The sequence below is a fragment of the Pavona decussata genome, unplaced genomic scaffold, assembly GCF_977016875.1.
Source record: "Pavona decussata unplaced genomic scaffold, jaPavDecu1.1 SCAFFOLD_137, whole genome shotgun sequence".
NCBI lineage: Eukaryota > Metazoa > Cnidaria > Anthozoa > Scleractinia > Agariciidae > Pavona > Pavona decussata.
Window position 1 is genome coordinate 1,861,627 of NW_028145550.1, and position 19,650 is coordinate 1,881,276.

Consider the following 19,650-nt stretch of genomic DNA (forward strand, 5'->3'; position numbering starts at 1 on the left):
TAAAATCGGCGGCAACTCGGCTAGCTATCCGTCTGTGATTCGGCTGATATCTGGCTGCAACTCGGCTAATGTCCGGCGTCAATTCGGCTAAAATGCAGCGGCAACTGGCTAAAATCCGGCTCGAAGGACCAAACTGTTTTTGACGATTTCTTGGCTTTAATGGCAATCGCTTCCGACAAGACTGTAAGTACAAAACACTGTTTTTCCAGCGACAAGAAAACACTGTCTTTGAGGCGAAAAGCAAAAAAACTCAAAACCTGTCTACGCCACTCCACACGCCATCTTGCGCGCGGAACGCGCGACTTAAATTAATTAATGTCCAGTCCTCGCGCGGCGCAAGGCTAAGAGCGCGCGCGGCTAACATGTAAAAATACAACAATAAAGAGTAAAAAGACAGAAATGTCAATGTCAGCAAAAACGAACGAATTGTCCAAAACACTGATCATTTTATAATATTAAAGGTGAGCGTGATATAGTTTATTACTTCGACCTCCGAGCTTGTTCAATTTATTCAAAACTCAAACTTCCGGTAATCTATTTTTGTCCCAGGTCCTGTATAGCGAACCAGCCGTGAACTGCTACTGTTCGCGGGAAAACAATACAGGGAAATGTATGGAAAGTTCAAAACAAGTCTGGACGCTTTCTGGCACAGCTACATCCCTCCAATTTCCTAGTGCCAAAAGTTTTCAATTCTTGAATTTTTCAGAAGCGATGTTTTAGGAAAATTATTTGACATCGGATTTCCATACAAACACTGTTATTGCACGATGTGTTTGCCTACTCGTCAAAATATAAATGGGGTCGAAAACCGTGTTACGGCATATTGTATTCATTCAACCATCACTCATAATGGAAATTTAAACTCTCCATTACAACAAATCAAATAAAAATTGCTATACAGCGCGCGACCAGTTTTGTCCAGGATTGAAAGCTGTTGCAACAATTTGTTATATTTGCGATTTTTGTTAACAATATTTATTTGCTATTTATTTGCCGTTGAAGGCAAAATCCTCGTTACTTTTGCTAAATTTTTAATAACAAAACTGACAAAAATAGCATGGGAATAGAACGGGCTACCCACGACTGGGAAGGTCTGAATCCGCAACTGTCTGGGTCTTTTTGTTAGAAAAATAAAACTGCAAGGGAAATTGATAATGCTTGTTGTAATTCTTTGTAGCTAGTAATAACATATCATGAATCAAGAAAAATGCCTGGTAAAATGTGGAAGTCTCGATCCTTTTCACACCGTGTGCTGAATCAGATGTACCGCACATCAGTTAGTGTTATAATCGTTTGTAAGTTAAGTTTAACTATACCTATCGATCGACTGTGATGTTGATCAGAGCATAGTTCGATCATCTTAGTTCTTACTTTCCTAAAAGCAACTGTATTTTACCCAGTGGCCACAATCCCTCAATTGTTCACAACGGACCGTTCATCGTTTTATGAGGTGGGGTGAGGTGGGGTGGGGTTTTTGAGAGTTTGGGGGAGAGGGGCTGGGGCATACGACATCGGGAGATAATATTAGGAAATCAGAAATAGTGGCTGAAAAAGGGAAAAATTTGTATTTCAAAGTTGCGCGACCCCTTTGATCAATCCACAGTCAACAATCCACAAAAGTCATACACCATCCTTCTTTATTAAACCAAATATTACAGCCAAGCAGAACCCGTTAACGCAATACGTCAAGCAATTGCAAGTTTAATCATCCCTTACATTATGATGGTGCAGTTGCTTCCGTCGTCATGCAAAAACTCAACTCAATTGGAAATCAAATACGCGCCAAAGGACGTGTGAAAGGAAGACAGGAAAATTTTGTTGGTGGGCGGAGGTGGAAAGTTACCGCCCGTTAACTTGATGAAATCACCGGCCTTCAGCTCGAACACCCCTCCGGTGAACTGTGTACCAGTGTCCTTTCCCAGTACTGGGGGCTGGATCATGGTGACAATTTTGTCATTCACTGAAAGATATACTCTTCCAGGGTTATGGTAGTAAACTTGTGCGTAGATGTAGTACCGTCCAGTGGTGGGCACAGTCAGTTTGCCGTCTTGGTATTTCATGCCGCCTGCAAGATGGCTGTTTGCGTTGTTGACATCCCAGTCTTTGATAACTAGAACGAAAATGACCAAAATTTAGGTTAGTTTTGACTTTCTCACTGGCAAAAGTACGGTTCAGAAAGAGACTCGACATCATATGGGGATCTAAAAGGGGGCTTTGCAATTGGGGGAAGTTGGCTCGGTGGCATAGCGAGAGGTGCCTTTTTACCTTTCGAGATTTGTTTCACTGTTACAAGGACTGCGCTTTTCTTAAACCGGGTAAGATCCAGTTTTACTGAAAAAGACCTGTGACATATGGTAAAGTCCAGGAAAACATTGTTGAATCCAACATGTTTGCACTCGTTTGGCCACCATGTTGCACGATGTTGCATGATGTTGGATGATGTTAAACTGAAGTTTGATTTCCATCAAACATCGTCTTCAACATCGTCCAACATTTCTTTAGTTCTCACGTGTGAACAACAATGTTGCATTCGTTTGGCTTCCGTGTTCAACATTGTTGAGCGCCCGCATGCCCACTAAGCTGAGTTGCGGTTATCTGTATCCATGGCGATGATTTATTGTTATATTTGCTTCGCGTGTTGCCGCGTGAATGTTCAAGCTACAGTATGGCGAACGAATAAAGTTTTGAATCTCTCTGCGACGAAAGCTTAAACACAAGCGATCTCTCTTCAAATAGAAAGAGAAAGGGCAAAGTATTAAGTGAAACTATAAGACCAAGAAAGGCGAGAAGATGCTCCGACGCAGAGGTCGGTCGGTCTTGCGCCATTTTTGGGCAAATCAATGAGGCGCGAGTTTATTTTCTAAGGATTCTGGGTAGATTTTGGTCCCAGACTCTTGAGTCCAAGTGCTGCATTAAACATGCTGCATTTGTTTGACCACCTCGTTCAACACTATGCAACATCGTCCAACAATGTTGGATGATGTCGGCAATGGTTTGGGCGGAGCTTAAGAAAAGAAAAAAAAACATACCTTGATTTTCTTGGTAAGTCACCTCTCCTCTATTTGCAGCCTCGATGTGAGCTGATGGGGTTTTTGAAACCTGCAACAGAAAAGACGAGTCAAAAAAATATAGCGCTCTGACATGACAGAATTCAAAAAATCATTTTTCAACCATGTTTCACTTGCTATATTTCAGCAAAGGCATTTTTGCGCGCTGGATTCCAGGAACCCGAACTTTTCGCAAAAATTTATTTTGCTACATCATTGTAGGTGCGGGTTCAAATCTGGCACGGCCGAGTTACCGTTTAAATTCTCGATGTAAAAAGCTATCGCTAAATTCCGAATAACAGTTCTGGGCGTAATGTCTTCGAGTGAGCTTATTACCTTGAAAAGTTCTTAATATAATCCTTGACTTTATATACGTAAAAAGGACTGTGTCTAAGATTGCGGAGGGGGAGGGTGTTAAACATATTTGAGGAGCTCTCCGCTCTTCGTCCCTCTTCATAAACTGACATTTCTAGATTCCAATTCGACCAGGAAATACTGGTTAACGACCAACTCTGTGAACGTTCTACTGACTAAAGAATTCCTATCTTTTGCTTATTTTTAGTTAAATGTTACAGTACATAAATAATAAATACCTCAGTAAAACTGTTTCATTTGATGTGATAGTATCAAAATTTTGTAGTTTTGTAGACTATGGTACAATAGAAGACACTATAGGGTAAAGAGTGAATCAGTGAGCATTCTTTTTACCTGTACGTTCCCATTGCCGTAAACGTTAACGTTGATAGGACATCCTCCCTGTAAAATAACAACCAAAAAAGAGATCGAAATAATAATAATAATAATAATAATAATAATAATAATGATAATGATAGTGATAATGATAATGATAATGATAATGATAATGATAATGATAATGATAATGATAATGATAATGATAATGATAATGATAATGATAATGATGATGTTCCTCCGTCATTTCCTTACTTTTTGTCATTTCCTTACAAAAAAAGTGTCATTTCCTTACAGTAAGAAAATGACAATGTCATTTCCTTACAGTAAGAAAATGACAATGTTATTTCCTTACAAAAAAATTGTCATTTCCTTACAGTAAGGAAATGACCATGTCATTTCCTTACAAAAAAGTGTCATTTCCTTACCTCAATTTTGTCATTTCCTTACAAGTAAGGAAATGACAATGTAATGTCCCTACCACAAATTGCATTTTTCTTACATTGTCATTTTCTTACAGGAACATTTTCTCTTCTTTATGGGGAATCCTTAACAAAGACATTACTTTCGACGATTTACCTGTTTGTAGTAATTTATGACCAAAATTGTCTTCATTCAGTGCTTTTTGTTAAAATTATGGCCCGCCTCAAATCAACGATTGGTCAGCCTTCATCCAGTTAGATGCCTTTATTTACAATAGGTTTTTTTGTTCATTTTTTGACAAAAGTAAGAACTGATATCATTATAGGTCCTGGCAATAAATATAGACTAATAGTAAAATACGTTGGATGTGATTTTATTTTACACAATACAACTAAATAATAATTGCAATGCTGTGCTTAAATGAAATCCACAAATTAAAGTTAAAACTACTCGGTATACGAACATGATAGTTAAATGGCTTTTTCCGCGCATTCAAATAATTGTTATAAAGGGCAATCTGAGGTGAATACGTAATTGTCCTCCAAAAGGATGAAATAATTTAGTAAAGCCAAGATGAGCCAATAAAACGTAATGCAAGCACGCTACTGGGGGCATTGCATATTGGCACTGTCGCAGTTGAAACCGAACACTCGGGCAGTTGAACACCTTGCAAGATTGGATACATAAGTTTCTATACCCCAGTTCTCAGGGAAGGGTTTTGTTTTACTGAAACTGATAATAATAAATTTGGTAAAAAGAGAAAGGCAGAGAGGTTGCAAACTGATGTTACTGCGCTCACCAAAGAAAAGAAAGAAAAAGAGCGACAAAGACAGCAATTTTGGTACGGAAACAGAATCTACCGACTGGTCTGAGAATTAGGAATCTGAGTCAAAGAGTTCCGAAGACGACCCTGAATACGACCCTGCTCAGGAAGCGTTTTTCGAAAAGGGTCAAAAAGACGTAGACGACATGTCAACATTCGGCTCAGATTCTGAGGGCGTTGAAGAAGTAGTAACAAGCCCAAAAAGCGACGCTAAATGGGAGGACTAGCTATTACCAACAAGCTGAAATGCACCACAGTCTTCGAAAGAAATCCTTAGGCCAGTTCGAATTCTATAGGTTCCAGCGTCATATTGCGGGTAGGGACACACCTGTCGCACAAGCACTTAACAACAGGAGGCACGTCCATATTATACTCCAAGAGTTGGATTCACATGGAACAGGTTTGGATTGTCTAGCGCGGGACAAGTCCTTTGACATTCGGGACAAATGAGCCAGACCAAGACTAAGAAAAAAAAACCTCAAAGGAACCACCATCAGGCTCTACTTCTGTTCCTTGGAGAGCTTTTCGGAGTTGGTCAAGGAATGTAAGAATCCAATCGAAGACCAAGACGAGCAAGAAGATAGCAAACTGACGGAGAATGGGCTACTTTTTTGTCGCTGGGCCCTTAGGAGGCCTAAAACCTTCTCAGGGGACGTTTTCGGACACACTGATTCCATTGGAAGCTTTTAAAAGAATATTTTTCTTGCGTCCAAAAGGAATATTCGTATTGAGTTCAAAAATTGACTTTTTTCCAAGGAATAGGTTCAGGGGTTTTTGGTCAAAAATGAGCCAACTTTGAAGTTTGATCATTTTTGTGAAGTTTGAACTTTGTGATATGAAAAAGCTTTTTTTCCTGAAAATGTATTCTTACCCGTTTAATAGATGTCAGTTTCATTTAGATTTCATGTCTCCATCTTTAGGTCAAAGGGATTTTTTTATGTTTGTGTGATGTGTACACCATTGTTCTCATTAAAACACATAGGGGCGAGCCCCAGTACTCAAAACTGACATCCTACTGTGGTTTCTATTCTAGGCACCTGTTAACCCTTTCTAGACCGAGGGGGAGAGGGGGATTCTGCCCGCTTTGACTTTGAACCTTTATAACCTTTTTAACTTTTAATATGCAAGCAAACACCACCAAACTCAGTAACTATTTTTAAAACTTGCCTGGGAACAAATTAGTATGGTCGGTGAATGACCTTGACATTTGACGTTGCCATGGTAACCAAATTTTCACAATTTTTACAAAGTTCTAGCTCCACAATTGCTTGGAAGGATTTTTTTTCAGAGAAGCATAGTAATTACGTTTACATCATTCCAGTAAACATAAAAAAACAGGACTTTTCAAAAAAAAGTAAAATCTTCCTGCCCGTGATATTCTGAAAACTGTCATTTCCTTACCTAAATTGAGACCAATTTCTTTTGTAAAAAGATCAGAAATTAAAAAGAAGCCACGACATTGAGGCAAAGCATGCGTCTCCTTCCGTGAATACTTATTATGGATGTCAACTCAAAGTTCTCTTTCACAGGGCCAAGATATCAACCAACACAGTAATTGTCATTTCCTTACAATTTTTACAGAAAACACAGTTACCTTTCCCTCGTTGTGAAGCCATTCGTTTGTGACAAATGCTCGATTTCTTTGCATGGCCTTTAGTTGTGTATGTCTGGCTTTCAGCACCTACTATGGTGAATTTATATGATTTAAATCCAGCACAGTGGAGGGATTTGTACTTTGTGAGTTATTTTTGGTTGAAAATTGAACACCTAGAGTGCTTTGCAATGCGAGAGGATTGCACTAATGACAATTAAGTCTTATGTGTCAACGAATGTAGTATTAATAGGCAAGAACAAGTCTTACATTTATAAGTAGGTCCGAGTAGTTGAGTACTTAATAAAAAAAAGATACTGACAAATGTAAAGTTCCTTGAATTTAGAATAAAATTGTCATTTCCTTACCTTTAAAAACAAGAAAAAAATTGTCAAAAATTTGTAAAACGTTCGAAAGTGCTTATTTCTTAGCTGGCACTTTCATTTGTCCTAACCTTTCTAGAAAACAAGCGGGACTTTTTTATCATCCAATTTGCGGTTCATTTTGAAGAAGAAAACGATTTTCTAGAAACTGTCATTTCCTTACCTATTGAACATTTCGTCTCAAAACTTTCATTACTTCTATAATACTCGTGCCATTTACATGATAACCTCACGAAATGTAGCATACATTGATAGCTATTATGTCACAAAAGACCAGGCATTATCATCTATTTTTAGCCCTTCTAGAGACATTTAACTCAAAAATGGCAATTCTGTCTTGAGGTTGACTTTGAAACCTGTACTAGACATTATACTTGCACTAGATTTTTCTTTCGTCAAAAGGTCGCTTTTCTGAAACATGGATGATAACGTGGGGAATACAAATGAAGCTGTGGGGAATGACTTTATCATCTGTTAGGCAAATTTGCAAAGTTCTAGCAATTTTTCTTCCTAGATTCCCCAATTTTCGTCATTTCCTTACCTTTTGGAAATTTCAATACGCCATTTCTCGGTGGCAGTTAAGGCAACATTGCTGTTCTTTAAGCACAGATAACATTGGCACCAGAAGTTTGCTTTGTGAAAAAATTAGGGGTTTCCCATGTAAAATGCACATTTTACAAGCGATTTTAGGATTATCATGAGAAAGGTAAGGACATGACTTTTCAGGAACATTATAATGATAATGATAATGATAATGATAATGATAATGATAATGATAATGATAATGATAATGATAATGATAATGATAATGATAATGATAAGGATAAGGATAAGGATAAGGATAATGATAAGGATAATGATAATGATACTAATAATAATAATAATAATAATAATAATAATAATAATAATAATGATAATGATAATGATAAGGATAAGGATAAGGAAAAGGATAATGATAATGATAATGATACTAATAATAATAATAATAATAAATATTCGAATGCGCTTTACATGATTGAAGGCAAACTTAGTTAAACATGACTTGAATAAAATTATTAAAAGGTTCCTTGGTATCGACCATAAGAACCACACAATTTGCAGAAAAAATGATCTCGTCGGCCGCCATATTTCGTTTCAATGCACGGCCTCTTACAGGAAGTCACAAAAATAATTTGTCGTCAAAATTTGTCACTGGTGTAGGCACCTCCGTGCGCTGGTGACGCGAAAAATTGCGTGAACATTCAAGCAAAAACTCGTAATTGTAGCCGTGGCTTTGCACATCAATCAACTATCAAATACTGTCCCCATTTACATACGGGATATCTGTTAACGAGTAGAGGACACTTCATTCACTGCAAACATAACAGTAACTTACGTCAGCTGATTGCGAGGCTGTTGACAGAACACAGCTGCTTGCGCACAGCAGGAGAATGGAAACAATAGAGAAAGTCAATGGAGCTTCCATCTTCGTTTTAAATCGTCCTTCTGGGTAACACCTTGCCTTAAATACACTGAGTATGCTTCTGGAAGAAAAGCGTAAAATTTATTCTATATGTTCTCAGCAGGAGCCATAATCGGGAATGGAGACCGGTTATGGCTCAAAACTGCGTGAGTTTTCTCGATTCCTTGATTTATTGACATAACAAACAATGCCTTTCAATGAAGCGCATACTTCTAGACATAAATTGTCATTATTCAGTGTTGAGCATGTTATCCTAAACGGGAAAAAAAAACATCAGTATTTTTACTGAATCAGACTAAGTCGAACGTTGATGACCCTCAAAATAAAAGGCGCACAATATTTTGGATTGTTACGTGGATACGTTCATTGTCTTGGTGAAATAGCGGTTTTGACGTTAGACAACAAAGAGGAAATCAAAGTTCATTACAGGCTCGAAACCGTGCGACTGATCACAAACCCTTCAGATACAGATTCAGATACTTTGGTAATAGCAAACATTGGCCATAACCTTTCATCATCAAAAAATAGGATCTTCTTCGACTATGGTGGCATTCCAGAAATTCATGGACAAGATTCAGGAAGCCTTCCTGAGTTGAGATGTATCTTAACTATTGTTCTAGACAAAAGCCTATTGTTTAACTAACAATGGCCTATTGTTATGAAACGATACTAAAGATATAATTTAACTTAGAAGGGTAGGTGAATGTGGCCCCAGATCAGTAACCCATTCAAACCTTTACTAAAAGAATGAATTTTTCCTACACAGAATAAATTAATTACTGAAAAAAATACTTTCTCACGAGGCTTTGTTACAAAAGTTGGTACAAAAGTTGCTATGGTAGATAAGCGCTAGGATATTGACTCAGAGTTTCCACCAACGGTAGCTTGTTCGAGCAATTTAAATTCCTGGCATAATGAAAGAATTGGGGTTTTTGATCAGCCCTTACTCGACGCAAAAATTGTCCTTGTATGTAAAGGACCAATAAGTAGAATTTCAAACGGTTGCGTAGAACGTAATTTAAGTTTCAGAGATCGGGTTTAATTCGCAGCGAAAAACAAAGTACAGGTTAATTATTTTTATTTATCAGAACTTAAATTGTATTCGGCGACGTAACTGCGAAATTGCTAAGTAAAATTACTACGATAGACGGCACAGAGCAGTTTGTTTCAATGGAATATCCGCTGTACTAAAGGTATTACCCGCCTCAGAAATTCGCTATTCAGATATAATAAAACAAGCTTTATAAAAAGTGGTACACAAAACAAAAATTCCCTTTTTCAAGTAAATAGCAGTGTTCTGTAAATCGTTTGAAATACCGAATATATCACCCAGTCCCAGTAAAAACCCAATATTCCGTGTTTTTGCTCGGTTGCTTAAGGAGGCTCGCAGCAGTTTTTCTGGACTTAGGGTGGAAGTTTTGAAATTACATTCTCAAACTCATTAATGATTCATGAAGAGAAAACAAAGGAAATCACTATCGTGAAGGAGGTTTGGAAATGTGATCTTAATTATTATAAAATTTTGTGAAATTTTGCTTCGAATTTCTCTAGGAATCATCAATAGTTCGAGAAGCTATATCAAACACTCGAAAGAGTGTTTTCTCCTATTTCCAAACACCTCGAAGTTGGTTAAAAAAAAACTGGGCTGCGCCTCGTTTTTCCAACCTACTTCTCGGTGTTTGGAAGTCGGAGGAAACACTCTTCCTCGTGTTTGATCTATTACATCTCGCATAGACGATAAACTTCGTTCTCCTTCATACTACATCACCATTTCAACATATGATCAAAGTTAATTTTCTTATCGGTTTCCAAGCAACAACTTTTACCATAGCAACGGTAGCGCATAGCCTCTCGTTTTGAACATTGTCGATTATCTCGAAATCTAGTCCGACATTTTATGACGAAACTTTAGGGAGTTAAACTACGCAATCTAGACAACTTGTAGGCGAAATTAGAAAAAAATCTGAAAGAGCGTTTTCAAGTAAATAATGAATCAATTTTTACGGGATGATTTTGTTATATTGCCGCATTTTTCACCAATATCTCTGGCAAAATAAAAATTGGTACTTTGTCTTTTCTGTTAAAAGGTTCAGCCTTCTTATCTAACACCGAGCCTAAAACTTGTGTGGACATCGACAAGAATTCTTACTCTAACTGCTTGTAATTTAACAGAAAAATCTGTGGGGGCATTTTAAAGATATCTCGATTTATGAAAAGTAGGAACTTTTTCGTTCATCTGCGCTTTATTTTAAATGTTTTCAAACATAAATATCTTGAAATCGAAGACACCCATGAAGCTCAATACACATTTAGAATATTTTTCTTTGAAGAAAGACGGAAATATACAGAAGTAGGGAAAATTATCGTATGTTGCACTAAACACTAGCTGAGTGTCCCTACGTCAATCTTGGTTACTATTTAACGTAGTAAAATACCGCAGATGGTATTACAATGTCATTTACTGCTGTTAGAACAAAGTCAGAATATTGCAATTCCACAAAAAATTTTTCTTTAACAAAAATGTGTTCAGCGACATATTCTTACTACGAAATCAACCGCGGCATCGAAAAATACTCCTCAAAGGATAGCAAGCTGATCGACTCGGAGAGCAAATGGAAACGGCAGTTTATGGAGTTAAAATTGTAAAATTATGAGCAAAAAGCTTCTTGCTTGTTAAAAGAATATGTAGGCAATTTTGTGCACGTCTGTAGTGCTTATAATTTAAGCGCACATTTTTGATGGAAAAGACAACGGCCCAAATCCCCACGATCATTTAAAAATATTTACTGACCTTATGACGAACGTCATGTCCGTAGATTTCTTCACGATCTTTAGCAAGGCTGTTTCCAATAAAACTGCCGAGTTAGTTTAGATGGGTTCGTCTAAATATCATCCAGGCGTTTTTCATGCGTGTCCGGCGTCGTTAATAATTCAAGTGTAATGACGCATTTTGTAATGTTTATTTGACTTGCGCATTTTTCTAGCTAGAAATGCAGCGTTTGCAATGATGCCTTCGCCTTTCAACCTCAATGTCAGACAACTTGCTGACAGACGCAAATTGCAATACATTTGAAATAACTTAAAGTAAAAAGGAATTTTTTGAGATATGTACAGATTGCGATTCACTTGATAAATTTTTGAGACCTCGCTTTGTGAGAACGACTTGCGTTAGATCTTCCGTTTCTTTTTTTTTTTTTTTTTTTTTTGTGGATCCATTCATTGTGGATCCAGCAGAGACAAGGAGAGCTTTGTTTTGCGTTCGGAAAGCAACTCAAATACTTTGGCGCATTCGGCGAGCTGTCACTTATCAAAGTGCGGCGATATTACCGAAGCCGAGCTGATGTTGGGAAAAGAGCGGGCATTCGTGGGCATTCGCGAGCTTGACTATCTGCCTGAGACATGGACATTTATTTCGAAAATCCGGCTTGGCGAGCGGCAAAGTCGTGCCAGCACACTTGCTGGGAAGATTGTAAGTGTGGCGGGGAGACAAGTCATAATTGGAGTGGTCGATGAAATGATTCTTCTGTATGGCAAAATCGCCGCTGTTGGTTCACGTAAGTACGATTATCCTTTACGCTGTGGTGTATTTTTCTCCGTCGTCGTTTTCATTTAACGACTAGATTACGAGCTCGAGATTTCTATCGCGTGATAGTTGATGAGGGCGAAGCCCGAATCAACTATCACGCATAGAAATCGAGAGCGAATAATCTAATTGTTTTAGTATAAATCTACTAGTTGTTCAAAACTAAACAAGTAAATTATCTATTTCCTCATCGCAGACACTTCGAAAACGCGAAGAAGCGGGCGCCATTTTATTGAAAATCGCTACTTACTATCTATCACAGAATAGATAGCGAGTAGCGTAGCCAATCAGAGAACGGCATTCGTGATAGAGCACTAGTAGATTTGTACTAATAAGGTTTATTTTCGGTTTCTACTTTCACAATGTTTATCTCGCCAGTCAACGTATAATTTCTAAGGACAAGTTAAACCGAACCTCTGAAAAACACGTGATTTCAAGTTATGGATGCACCGAGTGTCAGAGTGCGTTTTCTTTTTACCTGGTTTCAAACGCAAGTAGATTACTCTTTTGAGATAGGATTGCCGTTTGAGCCCTTATGAAGTGACTGGAAAGGAAATGGAAGCACAGGATATGGATATTTGCGGTTGAGATTAATTGATATATGTACAACGCTTAGGCAACACCAGCCCAATGTGGTTCCAATTACTTGACCTTAAAAGAACGTGTTCACCTGAGTTGATCCATCTCTAGTATTACCTGTAATATTTAACGCAATCTGTGTTTATCCTATTCTATGGATGAGAAATTATTTTGTTGTTGCATCTATATACCTAGCTATCTGCACTTCTTGAGGCAAGAACAAAATCCCTCGTCAAAATGCTCCTAACAAATCCCGGGAATAAAACTCGGGCAGATAGGCAAGCTCGTAAACCGGGTCGCTGACGAGCCACGAATCCCAAGATCAGCTCTGCTTCGCTAATATCGCCGCATTTTGGTAAGTGACAGCTCGCCAAATAAGTTGCTTTCAGAAAGCAAAACAAAGCCGTCTCCTTGTCTCTGCTGGATCCACAATGGGTCTGTAATTTTTCATGCAGGGAACAACTGGATGGAATAGCAGAAATTTTTAAGTAATGCCAACCTTTGGAATGTGCTAGGAGGGTTTTGACAAAATATTCAAATTGAAACACCTCTGTGTTTTAATTGAATAAGACTGTAATGAACAACGGAGTCTTGACACGTTAATAACTAAACACTGCGTCACAAAACGTAAAGATTGGTGTTAGTGCTTTTGAGTTAAAATAGACTTGACCCTAAGTCAGGTCCCACTTTTGTGAAAATAGGTTTTAACTACATGTATGTCACGTTTAATGCATTCTGAAGTTTAGGAGGAAGTATTTTGAAAAAATTGTAACTCAGTCAAAATTTCACAGAAAACAAAAGTTAAAGATTTAAGATGTTACTGAGAAACGGAACTTTAATGTGTAAAATATTTAAGATGTTTAAGCAAGGAATGACGTTTTGGCAGCACCGGCAATGTATAGATAAATTGTAGAGTCCCCAAGAGTAAATTGGGTAGTTTTGAGGTCACCTTGTAAACCGTCTCGCCAACAGCGAAAAAGATCGCATTGAGCTCAGTAAATGTGATATTTTTTTACGGGATATAATGATTGATGTTCATAGAAAAAAATCAGCGAAATCGGTAAAAAGCCGAAATTTGCCTTATCCGTTCTAACGCGGACAGCCTCTTAATAGCTTCTTGTTACAATATTTTGATTACGATATCACTTCAGTTGTCAAAGAATAGATTGTTGAAAATTCATGGAATCATTTAGTAAATGTTTTAGTTGTTTTATTGAAAATAATAATAATAATAATAATAATAATAATAATAATAATAACAAGTTTCAGACATGGAGTAAAACCGTTGCGAGTTTAGTCGTAATTAAAAACGTAATTAAAAGTCTCCGTCATCACTGAAATAACTTTTTCCTAAAAAGAATTGATTGAGAGGCTTCCTTCCTCGGAACAAGCCAGTTTCTTAACAACGCAGGGAAAATATTTTAACAATTTTTGTTAGGCACCAAACATGTGACAGAAAAGTGCTCAACTCTTTGCTGCTAATATTTGCTTTTTATAAGCTTTAAACAGCTGAGTGATAAGAAAACTTATAGGAAGTTGTTACCAATGGAAATTCAAAGGAGTGTAAATAGGTTACTGCTACTGCTTTTCTAATCACGATTGCTCACAGTTACTTGAAAATAGATCATTAAAAATTAAGTGTCGGAAAGATTTATCAACATTCTTGTTTTGTAATCATGAAGATAAGAAATCTGCCACTTGGATGACAAACTGTGCCGATCTTTTTTGTAATTATAAACGGCAGCCTCCGGCAAGTTTGATTGTCAATTTGAATACTGAATTTCAAAGACACCACTCCAAGGCATCTTCTTCTTCTTATCGTGGTTAAAGGCAAATGTACCACAAGTATCGCCCCAAATGTCTCGGGAAATGAAGGTATTATGCACGCATTGCTTTGATTTTCATTCTGAAGTATCCATCTACACATCCTGACTTAACATGGCCGTTCCTAATAGGAGACCTAATAGAAAGTTTTATTACTGGCCAAATTTATCATACATACCTTGGATAACGTGGTCCTAAGGTAAAGATGAACCGGACCTTGATTCCTTTGATGTGAATCTTCAAAACCTACGAAAGATAAAGACGCAGACAGTTAACTTGAGCTTAGCTGCGATTCATACCTTGATAGATGTATTTTTCAGTCACCGACAGGCATACTCCGAGATCTTACTACAGGAGTTGAACCTACGACCTTCCGATTACTAGTTTGGGTTTTTACCGCTAAGCCAAAGGAGACTCGTGGTAGCTAGGCCATTAAACTAGTCTCATACTGCTAGGATTTGAATGGTGCTAAGTGCTATATGCGCAATTCATATCTCATTCTCAACCTACCTGGACGAAGGCCGCTGTTGCAAGTTCCCAAAGGAAATGCCCTTCTCTTGAAGAGGCAGAAGGATTTATGATGAAATAGGTGTGGTGAATGTAGCTCTTCAATTGGCTGGTGGCAGATTAACACAGCTGAAAAACTTTTCGGCAAATTAGAATTTTCTAAATTCTACATATAAGGTATTGCAGAAATTTAGTATGCCGTTCTAGGAAACGAGCAGCTAAGTGGTATATCAGAATGTCCACTTTTAGAACTGAATTGTGCCTTATGGAACCTTGATCCTAGGCCTTATTCAAACTCTCTCTCTTAATATAAATTTAAAGCAATTAATCATTAAAATTCATACATTCATGGGTAAACAGAACTATTTTAGTGACCACGAAACATTGTTTAAACTTCATTTGGAAAATAAATAGAATAATGCAAATGTTATTATTGTGACTGTTTGCAGAGTAAGGCAGCTGACAAAATTCTCGACAAATTAGAATTTTTTAGTAAGGTATTGCTGTAAAAATAAATAAAAGTGTGCAGTTCTAGGAAACGAACAGACTAAGTCGGACATGAAATTGTCCACTTGTAGAACTGAATTGCTCCATATTGACTTGATCCTAGGCTTAATTCAAATTCTCTCGTTATATAAATCTAAACCGATCCGTCATTAATTTTCATACATTCACGATCAAATTCAAGTTCACTATCAAGCTAATTCAAAATTTCAAAAATTTAGCAGAAAGAGAGAAAGAGAGGTAGCGAGAGCTTATCTAGGCGGGCCAGAAAAAAAAAATAGAACTATAGTTAGTGAACACGAAACCTTCGTTTATAATTCATCGGGAAAATTAATAGAATAGTGCGAATGTTATGATTGTGACTGTTTGCAGAGTAAGGCAGCTGAAAAAATTCTGAACTTTATGAATATGAACACAAAAATTTTGAATGTCACATCGCACTACTGCGATAAAAACTGTGCTGTTGTATGCATCAAACGGATTCATTCCAAAAGTTTGTGATGTTGGTGAACTGAATCGTGTTCCATGGACTTAATTCAGACTCTCTTTATCTACATGAAAAGGAATTTTATCATTTATTAAGATATCATCCTTCAGTTTTGTAGGCTCGGCTGGGTAAATAGTTGATAATGGTAGTGTTCGCCAAAGCCTTTATCAATACGTCATACTACAAATTACGGATTTATTCGGAATAAAAGAAATGGGAATTTGTTTAGGAAGGAATATGTGAAGTAAAGGTTGGATGTCACTGTTGTTTTTGTAGAAAAAAAAGTCAATTTCCTCGATGTAAAATGATAGCAGATTCAACAACATGAGCATCGTTTGACATGCAAATAAGAGTATATTAAGTTGTGTTCCCTAAAAACGTTCCAAAAGTTAATTTTGAAGGGGGATTAACTTTAACTAAGCAAACGTGTTTTTGTGTATTGCCAAAAAGGAAAAACAACTAATTTTTTCGAAAGCCGATCTACTAATTATGCGTTAATAGTCCCTAAGGTAAATGGTTTGTTTGCTCAATTATGTCCACAAGTCATTGACACGTTAAATCTCAGAGGATGTTCTAATGAAAGTGAAACTGCTGAGAAAAGGTAATCTTTTTTGTCCTAAAAATTGTCGAATAAAGCCTTTTCTGGGTCAATTAACCGGGTAAAGAAAATCACAGAAACACCGAAATCACAGAAACACCGTTAGAAAAATGACCCCAAACAGTAACAAGACGTACTCCCCTACTCTAGAAAGTCATCTTGTTTTCGGAAGTTTCAGTACAAGAAGCAATCCCAGTGGCTCGAAATGGTACTCTATTGTTTTGGAGTGGGGCAAAAAGAAGATATTTCTATGGGAAACGAGGCTCGATTATGCACCATAATGTTGCGCTTTGTTCCGCGCGCCTAATTTGGTCGCTGGCGCGATCACAACCGATGAATTGCGCGCAAAGCGATCACTGTTGATTGATTCACGTTAAAAAAAAAAATTATTTCTTGGCCACCCATAATTAGAATCATAAGCTGAACTATATGGAACTATACGGATTTATCACTCGACGCCATGGGTCTTTCTTCTGTCTCATGAAAGTGTTCTCAAACAGAGGATTTGTTTATTCATCTTGTTTGAGTGAAGTGTTGTGTGACTCCGCCGAAACGGAAAAGGGAAGCAGCTACGCCAATTTTTCTGCTGCTCACTTCAAGAGAGGTCCAAACCCTAAAATTGAAATGAATGTTTTATGTTCATATAGGGCACCTAAAAATATTTTAGAAAAGTTTAAAAAAACTCTAGCTTCTATATCTTTTTATCAGAATTCAACACTTCAACCAAATTCTCAAAAGGTAGAGCTTTTCTCACACTAGCGCTTAGGTCTTTGAAAAGTCTGAAAACATATTGTATAACTTCCTAAGAAACAAAAAAACTGAACGTTCTTGTCCAAAACTCTAAAAACGAAACAAAAACAAAGTCTCAAAAAATCAATGTTTTGAATTATTTCATTATTCATCTATATTCTGTTGAAAATTCGAATTTTATAATTTTTATTTTGAGTGTCACGTACCTAGTCAAAGATAGCTTGTACTGTACTATGCTTTGAAATGATCGTTCTCCACTTGCAAAACTAGCTTGTTCCCAATGACAGAGTCGCCCAGGCCTATTTAAAATTTCTCTGTACAGAAAAAGCAATTCATTATTTTTTTTTTTCAGTTTACGCTCACCAAGGTAACTAATGGTCACCTGGATCTACCTCGAACATAGTTTCTGAGAATCTCGGTCATGCGAAGTCTTACGGCAACAATGTAATGCGAATATCATTTCGGGTATTTATTCAAACGAAAAAGACTAAACGTTTTCTTGAAGGAGACCTATAGCAGATAAATGAATCGAGCATTGTCCATAAAGCGGCACAATATATTAATCATTACAACGGCCGCTTTAAACAGGTTTGTCGAGTCATTTGAGTTATTAGAATCATCCCAACTGGCAAATGAGTTGATCCAAGCTCAAGCTAGAGGTTTCTTTCACCTGGAAAATGGCAAGAATTGTTTATGCGTTTTGCAAGGGAATTTACAGGGCTAAGTTTGCTTCTTAAGCTCATTGATATATCATACCCTAACTAAATGGCTTGTTTATTCAGTTGTGTGCAAGGCACAAAGTAACTGAAATCTTTTTAAAGGACCTTTGAGGCAGTCTAAAATGAAACGTGGGCCTTTTTACTCGCAATTTTTTGCCAAATCGAGCTGGCAAATTTGGGAAAAAAATCATTTTTCTCATTCTGGGCAATACTGAAGCAAAACTGGATCAAATACAAACATTACATTTACAATGACATGCAGGTAAACAACACGCCATAAGGTCCAAAATAAGCAAACAAAAAAGGAAAAAAAAATTATCCGTAACCGCAATGCATCTTCTTTTTCATAAAGGTATAAGCGGATCATGATGAGCCGAAATCGCGCTCAAAGTTTCGAGAATGGGCCACAAACCAAACAGGAAAATTTGATTATGGATCTTGATGCTGCACCTTACTACTTATAAGGTTATGGGTTAGCTAGTATACCCAATGCCATCACGGTCACATTCACCCTTAGAGAAACGATTGCCGGACCATTCAAAATTAACTGGATATATATGAAGTGTAACTAGACGCCATACAGCGAATGGCAATTTGGCCGTCTTGTTTAATCAATTCTACCTTTTTTCTGTCTGGTGGAATCGCGCTCAAACAAAATGGTTTGCTTATTCTTAGGCGATCCTGTTCATGTAATGTGAAGTGTGATCACCCGGCCGCGCCATAACGGCGTGAGGTATAGTTAAAATCCTTAATTAAAATGATTTTCTGTTTCTAGATATAGTTCAACTAACCGATTCTTTCTGTTTGGAGCTCTAAGGCTCATTTAGAAAAAGAACTGTCGTCGCCGGATTTCACGATGTTGGCCTTCTTTCAATAAGGTGTTGAAATGCGTGCCACGTATTTGAGATATAATATCTCAAACATCTTATCGCCATAATGTTAAATCACATTTTCTTTCAAACATTCAAACATTCTTCATTTAGATTGCAAAAATTAGAAGGCCACTATCAACGCTCGGCCTTTCTGACCGAAGAACTAATCTTACTTAACAATAATGAAAAGAAAACCTGAGAATATTGGGCAAAAATAGAAAATGAAAAATGCCTTAATTTCTCGACTTACCGGGGTTGTAATTTTGAGAGTGATAGTCCCAGTTGCTGGAGGTTCTTGTCCAAAACAAGAGATCTAAAGAAATCTGTGTTTTGAATTATTTCATTTTCATTTTATTTGAATACAGATTTAAAAGCTCTATCCTATAGGCAGCTGATAAAATTCTGAAAAAAAAATTAGAATTTTATAAGTTCTCTTTTATGAAATTGTGAAATTCAATATCTCGTACCGACTCAAATATAGGTTGTGTTGTTCGATGCTTTGAAAAGAGCCATTCAAAAAGACTGTCCCTTTGTGGAACGGGATTGTACTCTCAACGGCATAGTCGATTGTAGAGCTATTTAAAATGTCTCTATATAATACAGGAAAAGAAATTGGCGTTTTTAAGTTTGCGCTCAACTAAGTGATCACGAAAAAGGCTTTGTTTATATAAAGTGACACAGAAAATTACTGGAAGATATGATTATCATACCTTGGATTTATTCTAATGACAAAGAAAAGCACTTTTTACGTATTCTAACTTTAATGATTCATTACCTGATTGTGTTTCAAAAATTAGTTTATTATGAA

General features: G+C 37.0%; 2 protein-coding genes across 2 annotated transcripts in view; both read right to left on the reverse strand.

Annotated features, from left to right (window-relative positions):
- Window positions 1-19,650, reverse strand: part of LOC146467275 (uncharacterized) — a 118,761-nt gene that overhangs the window by 33,036 nt on the left and 66,075 nt on the right. The window lies entirely within an intron of this gene.
- LOC146467277 (tumor necrosis factor-like) lies at window positions 1,630-19,152 on the reverse strand. The gene is made up of 6 exons (XM_085126125.1): window positions 19,093-19,152; window positions 14,584-14,651; window positions 8,333-8,480; window positions 3,756-3,803; window positions 3,030-3,099; window positions 1,630-2,110 (listed from the first exon to the last, which is right to left on the reverse strand). Exons 3-6 carry the CDS (start codon window positions 8,420-8,422, stop codon window positions 1,761-1,763), a joined length of 558 nt encoding a protein of 185 aa, XP_084982251.1. The 5' UTR covers window positions 8,423-8,480; window positions 14,584-14,651; window positions 19,093-19,152; the 3' UTR covers window positions 1,630-1,760.

Bases quoted from the DNA above. Each gene is read 5' to 3' on its own strand.
- LOC146467277 (XM_085126125.1), bottom strand. From the start codon at position 8,422: ATGGAAGCTCCATTGACTTTCTCTATTGTTTCCATTCTCCTGCTGTGC. The intron at 3,804-8,332 runs GTAAGTTACTGT...GTTATTTTACAG, and splicing joins CAGCCTCGCAATCAGCTGAC to GGAGGATGTCCTATCAACGT. The intron at 2,111-3,029 runs GTATGTTTTTTT...TTTTCGTTCTAG, and splicing joins GACTTACCAAGAAAATCAAG to TTATCAAAGACTGGGATGTC.